Source organism: Peromyscus leucopus, chromosome 8a (assembly GCF_004664715.2).
Source record: "Peromyscus leucopus breed LL Stock chromosome 8a, UCI_PerLeu_2.1, whole genome shotgun sequence".
Classification (NCBI taxonomy): Eukaryota; Metazoa; Chordata; class Mammalia; order Rodentia; family Cricetidae; genus Peromyscus; species Peromyscus leucopus.
In genome coordinates, this window is record NC_051085.1 from 36252168 (window position 1) to 36276817 (window position 24650).

General features: G+C 40.4%; 1 protein-coding gene across 5 annotated transcripts in view; it reads right to left on the reverse strand.

The window, feature by feature from the left end:
• Window positions 1-2039: 2039 nt before the first annotated feature.
• Adgrg6 (adhesion G protein-coupled receptor G6) overlaps window positions 2040-24650 on the reverse strand; it is a 139541-nt gene continuing 116930 nt past the window's right edge. For 3 of the 5 annotated variants that reach the window (XM_028861509.2, XM_037200302.1, XM_037200303.1), the window contains 7 exons: window positions 21053-21180; window positions 19659-19927; window positions 18452-18548; window positions 16220-16503; window positions 9162-9263; window positions 8232-8384; window positions 2040-4838 (listed from right to left, as the gene is read on the reverse strand). In XM_028861509.2, the coding sequence (XP_028717342.1) occupies window positions 4660-4838; window positions 8232-8384; window positions 9162-9263; window positions 16220-16503; window positions 18452-18548; window positions 19659-19927; window positions 21053-21180 (1212 nt within the window). In that variant the 3' untranslated portion in view covers window positions 2040-4659. Of the gene's footprint in view, window positions 4839-6887; window positions 6934-8231; window positions 8385-9161; window positions 9264-16219; window positions 16504-18451; window positions 18549-19658; window positions 19928-21052; window positions 21181-24650 lie in introns of all 5 variants that reach the window. The other 2 variants (XM_037200305.1, XM_037200304.1) reach the window with 1 other exon arrangement.

A 24650-nucleotide genomic window follows, 5' to 3' on the forward strand; every position in this document is an offset into this window, starting at 1 on the left:
ATTGTAGCACAGAGCATTCTTCTCAGGAAAGACTGACTTTCTTGGTTCTTTTGGTCCTGTCGTATCTGAGCACAAGCAGGCCTGTGGCTACTGCTCCAGTCCTGGTGACCTCACTTCTACCAAAATACAGGCTTGCCTTGCCTATGCTCTGTAGGCGTGCGACAGAGTCACTGCTTCTCTGCTCTTTAGTCCTTCAATTGCCCTTTCCTGTGGAGATCTGAAGTTTTTTTCTGTCCTCCCCAGGTTTAGTCCAGCTCCCTTCTCATCATCCCTCCAGTCACCTCCCTAATTCCCAACCGGACTCAGCTCATTTGACTAGCAGTCTCTGAGACTAGGCTGTCCCTCTGTCAAGCTCACCCCTCTCCAATTAGGACATGGAGGTCTTCCCACAAGAGCCTGGTCTCAGCCTTGCCATCCCTCTGCAGCATCCTTTCCACACTCTGCCATCGAGGCTTTCCCAACTACGTTTTTACTCAGTGCTCTGGGCTCTCTGACCTCCATGCCTGAAGACTTTCCTTACACCCAATCTCAACTGACTGGACCACACTCTCACTCAAACTTCCCTACTTCATAGCTTTGTCTGACGTTCTAGAAGCTTCTCTTCAACGTTCCCTGCAGCCATGCTGACCTTGGATCGTTCCTTCCTATCTAGAGTCATGGAAGAAAGCTGCTAAGTGTGTTGAGGTGAGAGGGAAGCGAAGTGTTAGGATTTGGTTTGGTCCTGGGCAGAGTACTTATTTTTAATTGCTAGCCGCCCCCAGATGGAAGACGGTACTAGCATCTCCTCATAGAGTAATGATAAAAATTACACATGATGACTGATAACCACTGACATCCAAAGAAAGGCATTCGCAGATTTTTATGAGTTTCTTTCCTATGAAGATCAAATTACTCCATTTTTTTATATGAGGTTCCTAGGGTAAGAAAATATTAAACTTCCTTTTTCCTTAATCTCCTAAGAGCAAGTAGACTATAAAGGAAAATATTTTAAAATTTTCAGTTTTATTCTTACTTTTTCTCAAGGGAGGCAGAAAAAAAAAGTGTAACACAAATCACTTTTCCTGAAAAAAAAAAAAAAGAAAGGAGGTAATGTATAAAGGAGAGAGACAAAACGAAAAAGAAACAGGTGTGAGGTGGGGGAAGATTAGTAAGGAGTGGGAAGGAGAAAGATTCAGTTTGGGTATGAAAGAGTGGTACGTTGTTTAACTGAGAACTCTGAAGCCTAGCCAAGGCACTGCATTTACAAAGCCCAACTCCTGCAGACTTCAAAAATGCTATGAACACGGACTAGCGTAGACATCAAACAGGAGTTTCCTGTGGGCTCCCCGCTGCTGCTCACCCATGCTTTCAGAAGCGACCTGGTCGCCCAGCTCTGCAGATGGGCCTTGAGCAACTCCTGTTTTCTTAACATGACTTGGCTCAGAGTTGTAAACTTTGGCTCGGGAGGTCTGGTTTTGCAGTGACCTGCCAAAGAGCCTCCCAAGTTAGTGCTGGGCACACACTTTGCTGAGGAAGATCATGAGCCAGAATCGGCCTTGGCTCTGCAGAAAGGAATGATTCTAAGTTACCAGAGGAAAAGGGAAGTGGGGTGCCTCTGTTCTGATCATGCAAGTAAAGTTAACTAAAACTGACCGGTTTCCAGGTCCCCCATAATGGAAACAGCCACTGTAACTGTGAGAAATATACCTCAAGCCCCAAATTCTACATAACACTATTATGTTCCTTTTATTTCTTTATTTTCTTTTTCTCTTTGGGGGGTGGGGGAGTGGGGGAAATGCTTTAGACTTTCCTTAAAAAAAAACAAAAACAAGTTGTGTTTAAGCTGCCATACAGCCTGGCTCTGTATCAGTTATCCTAAGAAATTCTAACATCAGATTGCATTAATCCCAGGATCTGGATCTTCCTCACATATTCACTCCTAGTGCGTTGGCAAAGTCACCCCATGTCATTGGACTTATTGGTCATTTTCCAATTGTCAAATAATTTTTTTTCCTATTTGAGAGTCAGAAATAGAAACATTCACTCATAAAGGAACTGAATAATTTGGAACATGAACAACGTAAGTATTTATTTGAAAGATCATTTTCCATTTCAGTAAAACGGCAAATCAGCCTTAGCAGTTTCTCACTACTAATCCTAGTTTGCCCTCACAGCTGCTTCAAGTCCACCATCCTCAAAGATATTGCTACAGAAAACCGTTTCGCAATTTTTCCTAGAAAAAAAAAAAATACAGTCTCTCTAACGGAAAAATAAAGCTGGGCAATGGAAAGCTAAGATCTGAAACAAACTGACATGGACACAAATAAATAAATATGTACAGGAGAGGCAACGCCAATGACAAAATCTTCATACAGTAAGAACCGGAGACAAGAATGGACATTATCTCAGGACTCTAAAGCTGGAACGCAACACAGCGGGAAGACAGGGGCGGGGGGCGGGGGAGGACCCGGGCTCTGAATGGGTTCTGCTTTATGGGTGGGTGTAGGCTGATGTCTGAGTAGGTGTAGGCTGACTTCTGGCTCTCCTGTGGAATTCCTGCCCCATTCTTCTGAGGAGCCAAATGCAAATAAAGCTACATACTTGGAACCGAAGGTAGAATTTGGATCAGTCTTTTAAACCCATTTGCAAATATTTCTAGTCTGGTATTTCTTCCTTTTTTTTTTTTTTTCCTTACCTGGTCATCAGACATTTTTAAAGTTGAGCTGACATTATTGCCAGATATGAAAACAAAACAAAACAAAAAAACCAAAAAGGTTTTCTCTGATCTGAATACTTGTAAGTAGAAATCAAAAGCAAAGCCATTTTTTAAAGCTATGTCAAATTTTTTATTAACTAAATATGCACTTTGTGCAGAAATCTCACAATAGAAAGCTAATTAAAATCTATCATGAACACCTAAGTTGGGGGGGGGGCGATATGTGAATATTTAGTGACTTAAATTTTACTACATGTATCCTCTGGCACACTGAGCAGCCTGCTAGTATAAGCCCAAGGAAAGGATTGGCTCTACTGAAGTGAATCATAGTGACCTTAAGATTTCCTATCCCTTTGTCCTGAATGGCCTCCTCCTCTGTGAAAACCAGGCCTAGCAAAGTTCATGTCCACCACCATGGCAGTCCAGCCTGTTACAAAACGGAACAGCAACAATATCCCACCACCACATTCTAGCAACATCTTTTGCAGCCTGGCAAACGGCTTTATGATTGACACTCTGTGAGACTAGAGGACCCTTCAGCTTGCAAAGCCTGCAAGTTTCCTCTATCTTAGCTGAGAATGATCTGCTTTCTGCACAGAGGTTCAGGTCTGGCCTCTGCCTTCTGACTGGCTCTGTTGCAATCTCTTTCCTTGTTCTCACTATGCTACTGGCCTGCCAAATCTGGAACTTCCCAGAGAACCCCGAGCAAGGCTAAAGCCAGCATGTACTGAGGCCAGTGGATAGGATTCCACCACTTGAAAACAACCTATACCCTCATTAGCAAGCACACGTTGTTTAGGGTCATGTAGGAGTTAGGTAAGCTGCTTAATGCTATGCATGACTTGCATGCTGCAGTCTGATTCGTAAATATCACACCATAGAGTAGTGTATCTGCCAGCCCTCTTTAGGCTCTTACACACTCTGACTGGAGGGCTCAGTGCAAATAGTTTTAAGACTAGCAGTTGTAGACTGACATATTTATAAATTATTGATTAACTGAGTCAGTTAATGGTCCTTGGAGTAAGATGATCACCAGGGGAAGTCAGAGGTCTCTGAAGTTTATATGATCTGAAATGTCTTAAAATCATTAAACCAGGGATAGACTCAAAAGCGGTGGTCTTTAAATGGGGAGAGGCCATTGCATTCCTCTCCTGGGCCTGTGAGCCCAATGCACAGTGAAGGGGGATGGGGGTCAAGTGGGGGAGGTGTGCACCAAGTTTGTTCTTAACTTCCTGGAAGCCCGCTTTAATGCAAAGTCCACATTCAGCTGGATTCACGTGCATGGGATGATGGTGATCCTTAAGGTGTACGTCTTGAGATATTAGACATGTATACAATATATTAACTGGGTCAAATTTCCGAAATACTTTTTTTAGCAAGGTATGTTCATGAAAGTTAAATATTTGACATAACAGGAAAAAAAGCACATTTAATATTATGTGGGTCAAATAGTAAACATCTCTTCCACTTACGGTTGACATTTCACTGAACAAGAACAAGATGCTGCTATATTCATAGAAAACAGCACTGGAACAGAACCCGGCAGTGTCCAACATCACTACAAACATTAGTGTGTTTTCTATGTAGTCTTTATGAAAGTCAGGCCACATATGAGATGGGGTAGATGAGATCTAAACTAGAATCGCTCTTGAGTTTCTTCCTCTTGTGTCCTCTAATTTTAATGCTTTTCCCTCAAATTCTGATGAGTTTGATTCCACTACTCATTCTGAAAAGTGCGTGTTCAGAGTGTTCTCAGCTTGTCCACGGAAGAAATATTCTGAGAAGATGAATTCTGCATTTCACAAAAGCTTCCCTAACAACATCCAGTCCTAGATTCTCTGTAGTTACCTAGGGAACAGCACACTGACTTCCTCTGGATGGAGTTTTTGCTGCTTGTAGGGTTTCCCACTTCTCCAGAAAGGTTTTCTTTTTTCTTTCTTTTTTTCCCCCTCATATCAATGACATTAAAACTTTGTACTGTGGCTGAACGTATCTGACAGGATAATATTTTTATAGAAGTTATCGGAATGGGCATTACAGTAACCTTTGACCTTATCAATAACCTGATGGACAGGGATGATTGACGTCTGCTCTCCACCAGCATGGGTCAGTTTTGACGAGGACTTGTCCGTGGATGTGCTGTCTGTAAGAAATGATGCAAGAGATTCAGTTGCGGGATGAGCTCGTTACAAGCCCGAGGCCATGACACTCAAGAAGCACACCATGGAATGGAAGCTCCGGGTTTCCTAACAGGTTAGGGAATGGGCAGCACTCAAATGCGTTCCCCCTTCAAATGCACTTTTAATATTCACTGAATGTCTACTTGCCTTCAAGTAATTTCTCTTGTGGCTTGTATAAGAAAATATTCCCCCCCAATGCCACTTTTTCAGAGTTAATGAATAAAATAGCTCCAGTTGCTTCTGGAGAGTGGTCTTCCATGTTTATTTTGATTGACATTTATTCTCCAAAATCACTTAAATTAAATTTTATCAAAATTTTTTCATGACAGTGTCAAATTTACATATGAAGTAGAGTGTAGTGAGTCCCCTTGCACCTCTGAACTCTGTATTTTCATGTTCCCCACTCTATATTATTTGTAAAACCTATCTTTGATATCATATCTTTTTCATGAGTATTTCAGCACATTTTAATTCAGTTTTTAACTCACTCCTGACTTTGGAGTCATTTGGTATGTATACTGTTGGAAAAAAATAAACCTCTAGCATTGGCTCAGGTAATGTCCGAAAGTTAAAACCCATACCACCTTTATTATCTATGTAAACCTTTGTGTTTCTATGAATATAATTAGTGTCTGTCTTCCCCCTCCTGATATACTTTGGGAAAAGTTTACCCTCAGATTACCCAAATTACAGACTTCAGAGTGATGATAAAGGGAAAAAAAATTGATTCACTTCATCATATCTCCTCTGTACTTTGTGAGAGAGACAAAACACTGATCTCAGTAGCCAGAGCTCCCAAATTGCAGTATTTACTTGAAGCCTTTTATGTTTTGAATAAACTGGACCCCACATGTGAAATGACCTGTAAAATGCATCAATAAGTGACCACAGTCCAAGTCATCTCCGTGGTATCTGCTGCTCTGCCACTGTTCTGTATTAGAGCAAACACCAAATCAAAAGATGCCTAGGACAGGAAGTGGCAGTGTCGTCCCATACTAAAGGAAACCAGGGAGAAACAGAGATGATTCTTGGGAAGATGGGCAGATGGAATCACAGAATGAAGCACGTCCTAGCACTGATTAGAAAAAGCTTGGAGGAGTCACAGACAAGCTCCTGCCCATGAGGCTGTCAGCAAGCTGGCTGATTTTGTGCTTCCTTCAGGTTCAGAGATCTCCTAACCACTGGTTTTCTGTTGAGGATTTTTAAAATTAAATTAAATATAAATATAAATAATGAATAATTTGTGCCTGACATTTTCTAGCAAACCACAAGTCCTCAGAGAAATGTTGAAGATGCACCCTTTCTGCTTCCTGAATAGTTTCCAAGGGCATGTATTTTTAGGGACTGTAACTGACCCCATTCCAAATACATGATCCCACTGGATGGTTCTCCATACTCTCATAGAGTAGAACTCTATGTGTATGAATCCAGTACATCATAGACATACATGATGTCTCAGGGCTTCTGGTTAAAAATCACATTATGAATAGCAAAGATTTAGATTGTGTATCTGAAAACCAGGGGCTAGAGATATGAACCGTTATTTGACATATATCGAAGGCTCAAGCAGATAAAAAAAATCACCACAAAAGCAGCTTGCAATTGACAAATTTCTCATTCAAGACTTCCATAAATGTACCATGATGTACCCAGTAATCCAAAAGACATTGGAAAGTAAAAAAAGAAAAAAAAAAGTCACATCGTATAAGAAAAGTTTATTAAGCACTTCCTTTTTTTGTCATTATGTTAGATGACATGTGACCCATTCTTCTGGAGCACAGGACATATGGTACATTTCTTAGAAGGCATGGCTTGCACACCCCATGCAGAGAAGAGCCAGCACAGCCCTGAAATTTCAGATTCCAGCTCAGTGCAGGAGTACCATTGCGCTAGCTGAGTACTGTAGAGAATAAGCCATTTGCTGGTGTGGCAAGAACCTTAGCTTAGTCCATGCAGATGTTCTCATTACCTTGTATAAATTCATGCATCCAAAAAACAGCAGTATAAGTTACCTGAATGTTCCACTTTTGTTGAAGGAATTCTCTTAGGAGAAATTATCTACACCATAAACATATGAATGTCCAGATCAATTCCAAGAAATAAACCAACTATGTATTTTTGAGGCTATGCGGAGGTTTTCTGCACATCCCAGTAGACAGCCATCCCACTAACAACTGGCAGCGAGCTAGACTTGCAAATGAACTGTAATTTGAGTGTTTGCAACATGTACAAGTATAGACACTTCACATATCTCATTCCTTTTTTTAGAAAAATGTCACATATTAGTCTTTTCTGTGCCATTCACCTCTGCTCATACATAGTAACTAAGTGGAGTAAACATTTTTAACTTATTTCCATTATACTCTTAGATGTATCTTTAAAGAATGCCACTTGTGCCAAGATGCTACAGCTGTCTGTCAAAGGCGTAATTAGTAGCTAAAACTAGAAATCCAATCATTTCCCTTTGAAGTTAAAGTTTGAGCCCTTAACATATCTCACTATGCTGCAAAACATTATTTGTCATCAGGATTATTTGTATATATGTTTAGTGTCAGAACATGTGGCCATAGTAGCTGTGCTGAACAAACAGAGCACAAACAAAAGCAACGTTTCCAATAGTCCTTATGAATTAATGAGGATTGTGCTCTCCATTCTTTCATATTTTACTGCTAAAGGGTAGTGACCACTTGCTGCTCCTCATCCCTTCCAATAGTTAAGGAATTAAGTCTTAAACAAAATGTACATTTTTTTTTTTTTTTTTTGGTTTTTCAAGACAGAGTTTCTCTTGTGTAGCTTTGCGCCTTTCCTGGAACTCACTTGGCAGCCCAGGCTGGCCTCGAACTCACAGAGATCTGCCTGCCTCTGCCTCCCGAGTGCTGGGATTAAAGGCGTTCACCACCACCGCCCGGCGAAAATATACATCTTACATTGTGCTCCTTCCTGCCTCCATACCAACTTGCCGGATGTCATCCAGGCAAGCTTCGTCCTGGGTTGGAAATGTTTTGCTATTTGATTTCTATGTTTCTAAATAAAAATTATTCTACAAATGAAGCATCCCGATTTCAAAGAGAAAACTCTTTCAAGTTAAGCTTTGAAGTTATAGTAACATTGAGAGCTAGTGCTAGGACAGCTGCAGACTAGACATGGGTGGGTTAGAAAATATTTTAAATTTACAATTTACGAGGCTGATGAGTAAAGTCTTCCGGTGGACAGTGTAGTGCATGTAAATCTACAATCACCCTCTAGAAGGCACTGGGATCATCCAGTCAGTGTAAGTCAGTTTTGAGATGACAATGGCTAGATGGGGAAAAAAAAAAAAAACAGGGGGAAGCTCTACATGGCCAAGAAAGACTCACCCGAGTGGCTGTTTCTTTTGAAATAGGTGGTGGAACTGGATTTGGATTTGGATGTGAGATATGTTGAATTGGAGCCAATGGAACTTGAAGATAAAGATTTCCCCAGGTTATCAGAGCTCTTCTTGATAATATTGGTAGCTGTCTTGCTCCAATCTGAAAGGACAGGACTTTGTGAGTGGGCTTATAGAAAATACAAGCTGTCCCAGGAATCCATTGCTGTGTCATTTACTCTGTCCAGCACAGCCAGTTTCCTAGTATACTCAGTGACTTAAAGAGACTGACATGGAAACAGTAAGAGGCTAGGGACAGAGAGAACTGTCTTGCTCTGACCCCACGCATACGGTATTTAGTATCCCACTTCAATACCCTATAGGTGGGAAGCATTTGCAGGTGTTTAAAAAATTAATGGCATTTTCATTCAAATGTTATATATCCTAAGAACAGTCTCCTCACCTAAAATTCAACTGAGAGTCTAAAACTATGCCAAGGTGGATCTACAATAGTGGAAACTGCAGATATGAATTGCCAACTTAAACCTCAAAACTTGAGATTTTTTGTTTGTTTGTTTGTTTGTTTTCGAGACAGGGTTTCTCTGTGTAGTTTTGGTGCCTGTCCTGGATCTTGTTCTATAGACCAGGCTGGCCTCGAACTCAGAGAGATCCACCTGGCTCTGCTTCCCGAGGGCTGGGATTAAAGGCGTGTGCCACCACCGCCCGGCTTGAGCATTTTTTAAAACCTGTCCAGGATTCCTGTTTCTTCTCTACAACATTCAAAGATGGCGTCCAGTGTTGACCGTTCCAATTCAGCGTCTTTACATGCCCTGTTTCTACAGCACTCTCAGTGGGTCTTGCTGCTCTGACAGTGTAAGGCAGAATGTGAATGGTTCTGACGGTTTCTCCAAATGAAGCCCACTTAACTCCATGTCCTTACCCGAGTTGTCTGCTAGCCGGAACCTGCCACAGCAGAGATGACGCCTCCACTGTTTCTGAACATTCTCCTTCATTGCACAGTGGAAGATAAATATAAATAAACCTGTGACAAGAGAACATGGGAATACTCAAGACAAGTGGCGCATTTTAAAGGATAAACATTATGAAGCATGTAGAATTATCTTTGTATTTTAGAACTAAGTCACTGAGGGATAAAGACGCTAAGGAATGGAATCTTAGTATATACAGTAGGCTGTTTAATCTTCTACAGAAGAACACAGAGGCTTGGGTAAATTCAGAATAAGTACATGGATCTGACTCTGGCTTTGCCCTGTGACTTAACCACACTCCTAAGATTCAACAATACTGTTCATCTTTGACTTCATTCCCATCTCTCCCTAACACAAGGTTCCAACCCACACAGCTTCTAGGGCATCCTGCCTTGGCTGAACCTTTTCCATCTCAGACTTCAGATGTTCTTAGCAGAAGTCCTGACTATGACCCCCAAAACCACTTGAACGTTCTTCTGTTTCTCAGTGTATCAGACTTGTTCTTACCCAACACCATTCTGACTACACTTTCTTCAGATCTTCTAGTAACCAGTCTCCTGTCTCAGACTAGCCACTAAGTCCCTAGAGAGGCCACTGTCTGAAGATATAATTCATCCTTAATTTAGTCCCTACTCATCCTCTTTGGTGTCCACTGGTCAGTACATGGTGGCCTTGTGTTCCCTTTGTGGTCATTTGTTTGCGTGATTATCTTTCACTAGTGGGCCATAAAACTCCAAATAGAGTTGTTCATCTGTTTGTCTGTGTGCTGTAGCTGTTCCTGGAATGATGCTAGGAATCTTAGAGCAAATAAATGAATGTTTCCTTAGTGAGTGAATCATAGTAGCCAGGTTAATATGACGAATTCAGCCTATGCTCAATAAGTGAACACAGGCTCATTTTAGTGGATGACATGTGATTAGAAGCAAGGAGTTAACAATAAGACCTCTGATGGTCTGGAGCAATTGCTCAGTGGGTAAATCACCTGCTGTGAAACCATGATGACAGGAGGTCAGATCCCCAGACCTTCCTCCGCAAGTGCTAGGTGGTCAGGGTGATGGTGGAGATGTGGGATTCCCCAGAGCAAGCTGGCTTGCCAGGTTAGCTATACTGATTGTCTTTAGGTTCAAATGAGAGACCCTGCTTCAATGAATAAGGTAGAAAGCAAGCAAGACATCCAACGCCAAACTTGGCCCTACACAGATGCATGAATATGTGTGTATGTGTGTGTGTGTGTGTGTGTGTGTGTGTGTGTGTGTGTGTGTGTGACACCCACCCACCCACACTTGAACACAAATACACATGTGTACACATTGGTTGACACTAGAACAGTAGGGTTACACCCCAAACTTCGAAGACTGAATCAAGAGAATCAATTCAAAGCCAGCCTGGGCTACGTTGGGAACTCTTCTTACAAAACAAAACAAATGAAAATAGAACAGACTGAGTTCTATGCAAAGTAAAGGATGATAGGACTGTAATGACAATAAGGCAAAGGTTTCTGAAAAACATGCCGATGAATTTTGAGGTAACCCCCTCGTCTTGTGTTATACTAGTGACAGTGATGGTATGTCTACAGGAGGAAGAGCTTTGCAGAAGATGGAGGCTGGAATGGAACCTTTAAAAATGCTTGGAGTGGAGGGGAGGTGAAGGAAGCTTCTAGAAGGTTATTTTGTGCAGTGACTATCCGTAAAGCACTGAATTTGACATTCGGAATTTTCAAGAAGAATAAGGCTGATCCTTCTATTCCTGGGTCCACAGAGTGGCATGAAAGTAAAGTTATTACAGTATTGCTAAGAGGCAGCCATACTTTTCAGGTGCTTTTGAATATGAAGTGTTCATTAAGGAACTAAATCATACCATAGCTTGCAGAGTGAAAAAAGCGTGGGCAGGCAAGAGAGATTGCTGAGTGGGTAAAGCGCTTGGCACACAAGGCTGGAGGCCTGAGTCCGAGCCTCAGAATTCATGTCAAGGTGGAAAGAGAGAAGCAACTCTGTAAAGCTGTTCTCTGACCTCCACATGTGTGCTCAAGGACATGTGTGTCCCCCTTAAGCATACACACATACACCAATAATAAACAAGATGAAGTTTAAAAAACATAGCACAAGAAAGGTTTGACAGTTTGATACGCATAGTTAAGTTTGCAAACTATGACCAAACTTACATATGGTAGCTACTATCCTAATGTCACATGATTCAGAATTAGATTTTAGAATAAATGATAACAGGGATGAAGCTTGTTGGATTTCTGTTCTAGCCTTGACATTAATGAAATAACTCTGGCTCTTTTCCTCTGTGTTTAGCTTCTCCGTGTCCATCAGACAGCCCCAAGCACGGTGCCTAAACTGAGGACTTGGTGGCTGGAAATCCCTATTAAGATGTCCTATTACCTATTCTGACCTGTGGAGAAATGCTAATATGAAATATATTGGTTGTCATTTTTGTCACTGATTTTTTTTTTAATTTTTTTTTTGGTTTTTCGAGACAGGGTTTCTCTGTGTAGCTTTGCGACTTTCCTGGAACTCGCTTTGTAGACCAGGTGGGCCTCGAACTCACAGAGATCCGCCTGCCTCTGCCTCCTTGTCACTGATTTTAAATAGGAGGATTAGCCTACTAAAATTTATGCCAAATTCAAGCATATTTACTTTAAAATTTTTATTACATCATCTTTATTTAGTGTGTGTGTTTGTACATGTGTACATGTTTGGGTGCGTATGTGGAGGTCAGAGGACAACTTGCAGGAGTCTGTTCTCTCCTTCCATCATGTGAGTCCCAGGAATGAAATCAAGTCATGAGGCTTTGGCAAAGGCCTTCACCTGATGATCATCTCACTAGTCCCAATGATATTTAACTTTGAGAGGTATAAAAAAAAGTATCCACCAGACAATAGATAAGTAGTATTATCATACTATCATATAACTTTAGATCTAGTTAAATAAATATGCTGTCTCATTGCAATATCATTTATTACTCTTTTGCTGCTTGATTATGATTACCCTGAAATTCACCTTTTCTGAACCTGAATGATAAAACCCAGAGAAACACAGAGGGATGACCTAAGCATTAATATATCATAACATAAACAAGGTCAGGGGTTCAAGACGGGGTCAGGTGAGCAGCGGTAGGTGATTGTATCTTAGATCATGACTATACATTTTGGAGTTTTGATGGGGAAATCAGCCAATAATTCATCAAACCAGCTATCTGGGAAGAAGAGGCAGTGTGAGCTACGTTCTTGACCATCGGTGAAATAGCCTCGATGGCGTCTGAGCTCCTAAATGACTCTGCACCCAAGACTAAACACTTCCCGGCGTCACTTGTCACTCAAACAAAGCCAGCTATTGTGAAGTTGGTTTTACGGCTGTTTTTGGAAATTTGTGTTGGATCTTCTTTTTATATTACAAAGACACCCTTTACTAAAGGATGTCTCTGTGGCACAGCATGTCCGGTCAAAGGATGAGTCATATATTTCTTTACAGTGTGTCATGTTTCAGCCCTGCTTAATGTCGCTTCGGGTGTCTGGAGTTGAAAGGTGGGTCATCTTTACCTTGGCAGCAATAACACATGTGCATTGTGTGTGTGTGCGTGTGTGTTGCTGTGTCACAGCTTAACGTCTGTGAGGCTCCTAACCGGGCAAGGGAGCTTCCACTGGCATTGAATTTAGTGCATCTCAAAGTTTAACTTAATGTCTTAGTCTGCCTGCTGACGGGATTGAGATTAATGACAGTTCCTGTTGAATAACAAATTAAATTCCCATTAACCGAGTAAAAGTGTATTTGCTAGCATTTTAATAAATGGGGGTGGATAGTCACTTCCTAACTGAGAACACTGACATGAACTGAGGGGACAGTTGAGGAACTTGCTTTAGTTCACTTTCTATTGAAAACTATACATTTTATACTGTGTCACCTATTCATGTGCTCTTTAATTTTCATATGTCTATCTATCTATCATCTATCTTTGTATCTATCTATCTATCTAATATTAGTATTTCATTGTCAGATGAAAACTGATCTTGGGCAAGTCATTAGCATTTCTTACCACCAGTTTACTTATTAAAAAGGAGACTATGTCCTGTATCTGAAGTTACTGTTTTTCAGACTTACGAGCCTGATAGTAAAATCACAGATGTTAGATGAAAGGGTTTTGTTAACTCCCATGCACTACACAAATATACATGATTTCTCTTGCTCCGGGTATCTTAATGTTATCACTGTAATTAGTAGCAGACACCTCTGAGCAGACTGATAATCCCTTTTTTTGTGTTCTCCATGGCAGCTTCTGATAACAGAACTATGCAATGCATTTATTATGCTCTCACATTTGGGTAAATAAGAGGACCTGGTTGTACTCAACTGCTAATAGATACTGTTGTCTTTTTTTCTGAAAATAGAAAATGGAGAATCAAGTTCCAGGTATGAATTAAACTTTATAACTTGTTGAACTTTTTAGGAAAGTCAAAATTCCCCATGTGTTGGTGAAATATAAAAGGGGAAGGAATCATATAGAATTTAGACAGTAGTTGAATCAAATCATTCTTCCTGATCCTCTTCATTTCAGAAAAAAAGAGGATTTTCTCAGTTTCATTGCCTCGTGGAGCTCACTTTGTTCCCCCTTTATAAATAAAGCCTCTTTATATAACTCAGAATGACCTAGAACTCATTATCTTTCTGTTCCTGCCTTCTGAGCTCTGGGATTACTACCACACAAGATGCTACATGCTCCTAATAAAGCATAAAGTTCATAAAAAAATAAAGCATCATGTTGAAGGTAAAAACTAGCTCACCAAAAAAAGACACTAAAAATTTATATACTGTTCCAGGAAGTTTTCATATGACCTGGCTGGTGAAATAATTGTCCACAGAGTCATGTCCTTAGTACCAAGGTCTTTGCAATTTAAGTTTTTGTTTAGAGGATGTTTTGATTATCATTGGGTGTGGATAAAATTGTTCTAAATACGTGTGATTTAAAAATCAGTCCTAAAGTCAGGGATTTATGAAGAACACTGACTTGATGACAGCTGACATTTTCCCCTCTCATCAGGAGACCCATACTAGGAAAATTAAAGCATCCCAATTCTCATTAATGGAAATGGAGCTTTACAGACAGCTGTTGCTGTGGAAGTACTGAGGCTGCCAGGAAATTCTAACAGTGAAACCAAGGTTGGGCTGGCAGATGACTGGCCTTTCATGTACAATCCTGAAGTATAAAACCATGGAATTCCTAATGCGAGTGGACACTCTTGTCAATATTTACTTGGGCACTGATATGTAGTGTATCTTAAAAGAGATTAAATAGAGGAATATTGCCTTGGCTGAGCTGGATTCCTGTGTAGATGTGTTCGTATGCTCCAACTTAAGGATATACTCTTGAGACTTATTATTTCATATATTCATGATAACAAGCCTGCATACTTTTGTCTGTTATGAGCTTGAATAAATTTGCTGAATTAATCAATGCGTATTTATGCCAGAGGCATCTCAGATTGGATCTAGGCCATGCTTGAGGCCTCTCCTTTCCCTCATCAAGAAATTCATTTATTTCACAGTCCCTGAACATCTACTTTGTGGTGATTGGTTCAGTTCAAAAGCTTGCAGAAGTTGCAGGGTGTTGAGTAGAACTTTCCTTCAGAGAAGTACAGACATCTTAGATATGGCAGTAGGGGACACCCAGTGAGGTGACTGAATTTTGAGTAGTATGATCCTGCTTTCTACCCCATCTGAGACTTGTTTGGATATATTTAGCTGTTCTACCACACATTCATAACTGTATGAGCAGTAGGGTAGCTTTGATAAAATTGATAGTGTTCTCATTGAAAATAACCCAGGCTCTGAAGGCCATGGTGCTGGAGGCATATAACCTCAGTACTCATGGCCTGAAGCAGGACTTTGAGTTTGAAGCCAGCTGAGACTACACAGTGAAATAAACACACACACACACACACACACACACACACACACACACACACACTACACAGAGAAGGGGGTGGATATTTCAGACTGTGCCATTTAATTTCTTAGGATGTGTTGCGCTCATGGTGCTTCAGTACACAAAAGAGTTTTGTCATAAAGATGGAGAATGGCTGGTGTCTTAAAGAATGTAATCAGAAGACTTGGAAGGTGGTTCAGAGGCCTAATATGTGTGAGGCCCTAGGTTTAACCTTCAGCACCACAAAACAAAGGATGGCATTTAATTTTCAAGATATAACTGACATAAGTTCATTTAGAGGACACTAGAAAGTGTGTCATGGAATCAAACTTATGGTTGTATGGCCAGGTATGGTGGTGCATTAGGCAGAGGCAGGTGGATCTCTGTGAGGTAGAGGCCAGCCTCTGGTCTATATAGCAAGTTCCAGACTAGCTAGGGCTACATAGTCAGACCATTTCTCTCTGTCTCTCTCATTGATATATATATATATATATATATATATATATATATATATATATATGTTATATTTTCTCCAAAACAGAGCACACATGTTTGATAGATTGAATTAATTTCTGTATCTCATAAAAAGACAACTTTCTGAATCAGAGTTGAATTTCATTTTTAAACCCGAGTTGCTTAGGAGGTAAGGGGAACCGCTCTGCCGATGCATGGGAAACCTACACAGTTGACGTGAAGGGCAGCAGCAGCAGCAGCAGCAGCAGCCTGAACTAGAAAGAAGAAAACCATTGACTGTGCCCCCTGAAACTTCAGGTTAGGCTCTCAGCTATCACTTCACCCTGCTCCATTCTCCTTTGCATGATGCTATATTTACTGAGTGCCGACTGTCTACCACGCACTGTTTTAACGTGCCTGGAGTATATTACTAAAGGAAGAAAAGTCAACTAACTCAGCTAATGTTCTACCTCTTTACCTACCCAAGAGCTTTTCTCATGAATGACCGCTTGTGCCTGAATCACGCACCTAGAGTAGTAATAGAAACTGGACCTGTTCTGTCAAAAGGGGAGGTGTTTGCAAATACGATCAATTCAGAAAGCAGCCACTGCCTGGGCACCATTTATCTTACCTTGTAAAGAATTGAAGATGGAGAAGAGGTACATGAAAGGGATATTTAAGGGTCCCCAGGCAAAGAAAGCAAAACCCCACGTCATGCCCAGCAGGAAGGTCAGGCTGACCACACTGCGCAGGTTCCTTAAAACCTCTTCTCTCAGGGTCCGGTTGCTTCTCTTCCCATTCCTTCCGCAGATCTGTACCATGACCACAATGAACATGGCAACATTCAGGAAGAACATGACTCCAAAGTACCCGGCACAGCTCACATAAAACACCACGGCATCCTGAATCCAGCAGCTTGAAGGAACAGAAACAAGAACAAGATAAAAGAGTTTGCCTACCCCGCCCTGTTTAGTGGTGACTTTCCTTGGCCTGGTTTGCACAGCTTACTGAGTTCTTTCTGAAACACCTATGAAAAGCCTGCTCATATCCGTGAACTCGAGTTTCTGCTTTGATCTGTTCATAGGTGGTTTTTCGTTCGGGTGGTTTTGGATGGCCGCTGTCTTGATCTCGTTATTTAAGTCGATATTAAAAAGCAAAGGAGGTTGCTTGTTGAATTCTGATTGGTATGAGCACATGCTTGTTTGGCTGATTCTAAGCCACATCTGACCTTCTTTCTTTTGTGTGTCCTTTCTCTAACAATGGGGATTTTCAGCATTTAGTTTTGCTGTCCTTTCCTGTCAAGGAGTGGCTGTGTTGACATCATTCCAAGAAATAACATGGAAGCAGAAGTTTGCTAAGAGATTTGTGTGAGAGCTATGGTATTACAGCTGTCTGCTTATGTTCATGTGAAAGAAGGCAGGAGAATTGCTGAGATGTTGGCCCTGCTGAGTTTTAGCCACAACATAAATGCTAGTGGTCACCTATGTCCCTAGTTCCTTGTCATCTATGATTAGCAAATTTATTCTTTGTCTTGTTGAATTAAGGATTCAGGATACACAGCAATTATTACTTATATAACTGTTCTAGTTGGAACAAGACATTATGAAATTAAAAGATTTGTGTATAGATGTTTCTTGCACACAACTATAAGGCATAGGTAAATTATAACACATCTTCATTAAGAAGAATACACTTGATTTTCAGAAATATATCAGATAATAGATGGAAGAAAACTTCTAACTGTTCTGTGTTACAAAGTCTGACATGGGTAAAGTTGAAAAGCAATTGAATTTGCAGGTGTCCCAATGTTTCTGTAGACTATGGAAATCCTTAAGTACCAAAAAAATTCAATGATTTCAGGAAATTAAATTCATCTTCAAATGAATTGTCCTTATTCTGGCTACTGAGGTAAATGCTTTCTTGAACATCCTTGGATCTTAGAGCTCAGCATGGTTTCTAGCATACCATAAATGCTTACTAAATGAGATTGCGTGACAGCACAACCTTAAACAGAGCTTCAAAATCCCATGACAACTGCGTAAGATAGATTTCCTAGTCATTCATTTAAAACTGATTTAGTTTAAGATTTAGTGTTTCTTATAAGGATCCCCTAAATAACAGTGCATGTCTGTGGCACTAGATTTTCTTTAAACACGAAGTCTTCCAAAGATCCTGCAATTCTTGTTACAGGTCCCACTTGCTAGGGCTTCATAATGCTGCTTCAGAAACACAAGGAAGGGAAGGCCATGAAGGGTGAGAAGTGATCAGGTATAGACATGTTATCTATCTCCAAAGTTTACACAGACATGATATATCTGAGTCTCGCATAATAAAAAAATGTTCATCAACCAATCAGTAATCCTTCAAATCAATAGATACTGATGATTCACAATATGGTCGGTGAGGTGCATGAGAGTTAATTGCTTAAATAATATAATGACGTTAATCTCAATAACCTCAACTTGTGAAGGAAAGTTTCTCCCAAGAACTCACGGATATTCCTGTGTTCTGCAAAACACTCATATTAGCATTGGGTGACTTCTGCTATTGCTGATAGGTATGGGTTGAAGGAGGCAAGAAAAGTACAGAATCTCCTCAAATTGAATAAGTCTTCTAAGTTCAGAAGAGCACATCTCAGGTGTCTGAATGCTCTAGACCATAAAGTACAGTGTTATTAAGATAAAGGAAGGCAGCTCTGAGCATTGAAATGACTAAACTATAGAAGAAGGACCCCTGATAGATTCTCACAGGTGAACTAAAACCTTTGAAATTGGAGCATTATTGTTACCATGCGAACTTATATTAAACTTTATGAACAAAGTACATATCCCATCATGATCTCCCGCAAATGTGCATTACTCACAATTCATCATCCTGTTCTTTCCCATAACTTTCTTTTCCATAGACTTCATTTTGTTTTCTGCTCGCCAGAATAATTGACACCACCAAGGCAGGCAGACCTGTTATAAAAAAGACCATGACATTGAGAGATCTCCTGAAGACTCTGGGACTGCCTCATGGGACTGGTACTGTTAAGGAAGTAGGAAAAAGAAAACCCTTTACAACAGAGACTCAATTTTCTTAGAATGGCTAAGTTGGTTGGTTAAAACCAACAACAGAATTCCCTCCTTAGTGTGGAACATATGACTCTAAGTGGCAATAGTTAAAACGTACTCTTTAATGATGCTTTCGTCTTCTTCCGGGTCTAGTGATTCTCACTGGAGATCTAGACCCTGATTCTATGGAATGCAGCACCAGCCAGTGTGGTTGTATAAATGATGCTACACTGGGCCACCAGAGTTCAGAAAGATAAGGTGAATGCAGTCAACTTTTACCCTTTTTTTTTAAATATATATATATGAAACAAAGCCTTTCAGAAAAGTTGGGGTCAACAGCGAGTGTGTGACATCTTTTCTTTTCTCTTCAGAGAATCAGCAGTACTCCCATGTCTACTTCATTTAACGAGTTCATGCCTCCTCAGCTCCCCAAGAGAGCCTTTGATTGTTCTCATAGAGGGGGTGGGGGGATGTGGAAAACTAAGGGATGGCTCAGCCTTGAATATTTCCATGTGAGAAAGGTATGGGATTGAGCTTTATGATGCCTACCTTGACACAAAACCCAGATAAAGTCGTTCAACCAAAAGATTCTACACAGGCTAATATGAATGGCCTTTGAATATCTGACCAAGGATCCATGGTAAAATGTTAAAGGCAATACTTTTGTAAATGTCTTGGTTGCCCACGTGAAAATGGCCCTCTTTTTCTGGCTTCCACAACAGGGATGAGTAGAGCTTGGCGTTTAGCTGCCTACTATATTTGGAAGCATAATGGGCTGTCAGTTGCTTCCTTAGCCCTGGGTGGGCTGGCACAGGACTCAGGAAATGAGTTAGTGGTGACTTCGGAGCTAAGGCTTTCAGTGAGTACTGGTGACAATTTCACAAACTGACAGTGCTGGGGAACAGAGGATGTCCCTTTCTCGGGATTTTCTTATCTGATACATGTTATTAATCACAGTTTTCCTAAGGGTCTTAGAGTACGATGCATGAGGAAGGATGTTTGAGGGAGGCTTACCCCAGCCAATGATGCAGAATTTGAGAATATACCGGTGGATGTAAGTGTTAAACACTTTGACAAGGGCAATGTACATGTGGATGGCCTCCAGCCCCATCCAGGTGAAGGTCGCCAGGAGGAAGAAGTGCAGTAGAGCAGCCACAGCCGTACAGAGGCCAGCCACATCAAAGGACGTGATCCAGCCGTCCAGGAGGAAGATGAGATTCAGGAAAAGCAGGGCTGAGCTCAGGTTCATCAGGATTTTGGAGGGATAGTCCCTGCGCAGTTTCCTAAGGACGGAGAAGAGGAACGTATGCAAGGAGTAACACTGCACACCAATGTTTTAAAAAACAGGGGTCAGTTCCAGTTTCCTACCACTCTTGGTAGTAGGTACTTCCATATAGAAGACATGGCCCCACCGCGTGGAGGAGCGAAGATGTTCATTAGTATTTGCAAGGCTACGAAGAGTTTTTCAATGTGATTTCCATTTCAAAACTGTTTCCAAAATTCTCAACTTATTTATACAGAGTTTGTATTTATTTATTTATTGCTCTGTTTTTGAGACAGGGTCTTCTACTGCAGCTCAGGGTGCCTTATAACTCACTACGTAGCCCAGGCTATACTTTATCTCATGGAAATGCTCCTGTTTGAACCTTTTGAGTGTTGGGATTAAAGCCATGAGCCACCACACTCACTTTTTTTTTTTAAGTTTAGGATTTTTTTTCAGATACAAGAATTACACATTTAATCAACTAACTTATGTGCTGGTTCATGTGTGTATGCCTCTGTGTGTGTGTGTGTGTGTGTGTGTGTGTGTGTGTGTGTGTGCACCTTCACATGGATGCCCACAAAATCCTGAAAAGGGCATTAAAGCCCGTGGAACTGAAATTACAGATGGTCATGAGTGGCCTGATGAGAGCAACTGGATCCAAACTCAGGTCCTTCTGCCAGAGTAGCCAGTGATCTTTGCTGCTGAGCTCTTCCTCTAGCCCTGACACTTTTATTTAAAAAGTAATTTCCCTAGAATTGTTTGATGCTCTTGATTTTTTTTATGAGTCAGATATCCCTTTTGAAAACATTTCCTGTTTCAAGAATGCTTGTATACAATTCATGAAGCAAAAAAATCTTTTACCTTTTACAATGTAGCAAGTATTTCATGTCATTTTAATTTACATAAGTCTCAATAATCTCTCACAGACTTGAATCCATTTTACAAGTAGAGATATAGTAATTAGAAACTAAAATTCTATACCTGGAAAATTCATGTTGCATGATCTTATGAGAAACATGAGGATTAAAAGCGAGACACTGACATGATTCATAAACTGTAAAATTATTTTTTTAAAGCTGAGACAATTTTCATGCTCACATTCGCAGTTGCTAGCCCTGGGCTTGGCAGATGGAAATATACTTACTCAAAAGCAACATATGTTAGGAGAGTTGCTGCTGAGAAAATAGCAGATATTCCACACCCAATATAGGTGATGAAAGTGAGAACTTTTGTGTTTCTTCCATCTATTTGTGAGGCACTCCTTGGAAGATCCTGACAAAACAAGGGAAGCAGCTGTAAGTATTATTTCTCTTCCATGACAGTGGTGCTTTATGTTGCTAGAAAGTTCACAGTTAACATTAGAGCAGCTCAATCTCGGGGCCTAAAAACAACAATGTCCACCACCATTGACATAACCACTTGCTGCACTCTTGTGGACCGATCCAAGAAAGACAAATGAAGCATTCATTATTACAGAAGTAGGTGCACACTGTTTTAAATCAGTACCTCCTCGTCTAAGCTCTTGGTAGCCTAGTATAAGATAAAGAATGAAACCATGGGAGGCCCCAATAGAAATGGTAGAGGGTACAATTGTCTTGTATGATAAGTCAACAGTCACACCTGTTTCTGCAAGGATAGGAGAATGGGTATGAATGGAGGCCACTATGCAAACATGGCCAATACCTAGGCCCCTAAACGGTTTGCTAGGTGAGAGGTGCTAAGCCAGGAACAGCCAGAGGTTGCTGTAGGTGGTCTTGAGATTTCTATGGTCATTTCAAAGTCTGGCATGTGTTTGGTAGGGTTGGTTTGTATTTTATTTTTCATAAAAGTAAAGCCACATGTGTGTTGGGATCTAGCATTTTTAGTCTTTATAGATGTGGATGGATATAATTTAAAGGGTCAGGAGTTGTGCAGAATGTGAAGACACCAACATGGACAAACATGAAGCACTAATTCCACATGATGAAGTGAACCTGCAAACTCTGGACCTCACAGGAAAACCTTCCTTTCCCTCCTTAACTGGAGGATTAGGTAGGGACAAATGCTGTCCTGGTGTGAGATGAAATCACTTCCAATATATAGGTGTTTAAAGATGAAGGAAGAGATTTGCTTAACATATAGTTTAAATATTTCAATCTTATGGCAGAAGCAAGTTTTTCTTTCTATATGTTAGCTTCTTTTAATTTTTATCAAATGTCATTAAAACTGCTACTCTCCCACATTCCTAAAGAAGCAGTCTGTGTGTGTGTGTGTGTATGTGTGTGTGTGTGTGTGTGTATGTATGTGAAATGAACAAACAGGAGACAGTTCTAGATACAACTAATGCAGTAAGCATGTGTGTTATGTAATATTTTGATAGTGTTCTAAAAATAAAGCTTGCTTGGAGTCAGAGGGCAAAGCTAGCCACTAGCTGACCGTAGAGGTTTGGAGGACTGTAGAAAGAAGAGACACAAAGTGGTAAGGTAGGGCAGAGAGAGAATCTCGGCCCTTTTGGTAAAGGGAACTGGAGAGGTAGGAAATGACTGTAGCTGCTCCCTGTTCTCTGATCTTTCAGGTTCATACTTCAATATCTGACTTCTGATATTTTATTGATAAAGATTAATTAAATTAACACTTCATGTGTGCAGTAGTTTCAAGGCATTGGCAAACTGCACATTGGCAGAAATCAGCAGAGTTGGGTGCTCTGAGCCAGGAAAAGCCTTCCCCTTCCTCAACAGCCCAGGAGTCCCTCAAAACACAGGAAGACATGTGCCCATGGCTCATGGGGTGGAACTCAGGTCAGTGCCAGCAGACTACAGAGAGGCACCCATCTGGGACACTCACTGCAGGATCAGCTAGAGTAAAGAAATTAGGAGCTTTGAAGGATCACGAAGCACGATGAGCTCTTCAAAGCACTATTTGCATCTAGGTAAGACAAATGGCTGGTAACTCAATGAAGAATTTAAGAAAAAAATGAAGTCATTTTACAAACTGATAGCAATTCTCACATAATTCTCCTATCATGTGGTGCTTTCTGAGAATGATACAAGACAATTTTATCCTTCTAAGCCAGCCAACATGAAGATAGAAGTATGTAAAATCATAGGAGAGTCACTTTTATTACAGAGAAATGTAGGAAAGGGCATTAAACATTTTCCGAATTTACTGATTAAAAGATATAAGTTTATATGTCATGGGAAGTTCCAGAGTCTGAGACGATGTTACACAAGTGAACAAAGAATTTGTAAATCTAGAAGAAAAAAACTATGACTCAAGGGTTGATGATTTGGAAGAGCCAAAAGGATACAGACACATTGCCAGAAAGGATGAATATAAAGTGTTTCTTCCAGCAGTTTATAATCTTACCAAAGAGGCCAAAAGGGAAAGTGTAGTAATTCACTAATATGAAAATTTCCACCCATGTAAACTTAACTTTTTACTCAGCAACAGAAAGCACAATGTGCATTTATAAACCCATAATAAAATTTAAATAACATGTAGTAAAACTGGCTGTCAGAGTAATGTGCAGGTAGCATCTGGCTGCATATAAATTACCTTGGAGAAGTCAATTTCTTATTGGCATCTATTTATTAGAAGTAAAACTCACAACCATTTTTCAAACATACATGCACACTGCTGAAATACCTGGGTTAATTAAGCTAAATTATATCTCATATTAAATTAAGTAAAATAAATAAGTTAAGCCCATATCTGAATGACTAGTTAGGCAAGATAAGCATGTTCTGAAGAACACCTTTGGTCATTTTTAAAGAAAAGAAAAAAATAGAGGAAATATTAATTTCTGTTTAAAATGCAAAGGGAAAACACATTAGAGTTTAGTTGTTCATTTTAATCCCCTGGGGGAAAAACATATTTTGAGAGCACGACAAAGTTACTTTCTGTAATTTATCACCTTTGTCAATGACTGGTTCTTCTTGCCCAGAGTGTGTGTATCCCAGGTTGTCAGGAAATTTACAACTTGCCGACTTGTAATTTTGTATGACAATGGTCATTTGCATAGGAAAAGTAGTTCATGGGCCAAACACTGTAGCCACAGTTGCTCATTGCTTCCTCCCAGACCTCACAGGAAGAAGGCCATAAGATTGAGGGGAGATGAATACCTCATGTTTGGGATTCCAGCTGGAAAACCTGAATCACCCCAATTCCCATTACTCCCTTCTCCTATGAAAAAGCAGGTGTGGTTGATCCCTTCATAGAACCCTTGTCAAAACAATGGCTATGGTACATTCTAGATGTTCTGTGTGCTGGATGGGTTCTTCCACAACACAAGTGTACCAGATAAATGGTACTGACTCACTCGTTGGATGAGTTCCAACACACCCTCAGAAGTAAGATGAGTCTTCCAAACTGAATGGGATAAAACAAAACACTGATTTGCTCTAAATTTTTATGCAAACTCTTGAGTATGGTGGCTAGGTAGATTTAAGGATAAGAGAAAGGAGAAATACAACAGGTTACATGAAATCCCCAAAGTGAGAGAAACCTCAAGGGATCATCTTTCATGCAGGACTGAAGTTACTCACTCTAACTACTAGCTGTCCTAACAGACTGTCCTCTTCAGGGGAGAAATCACTTGGTGCAAGACACAATATCAGCTGGTATTTGAGCATATTAAATAACACATAAGGAAGAAAACCCTTGATCAGACTAGGCACAGTTCTGTTTCATGGTAGGAACACCCAATGCTTTCTTTTTCTTTCATTATTTCCTTTTGTCTCACCAACTCTTTCTCCTGTAACTAA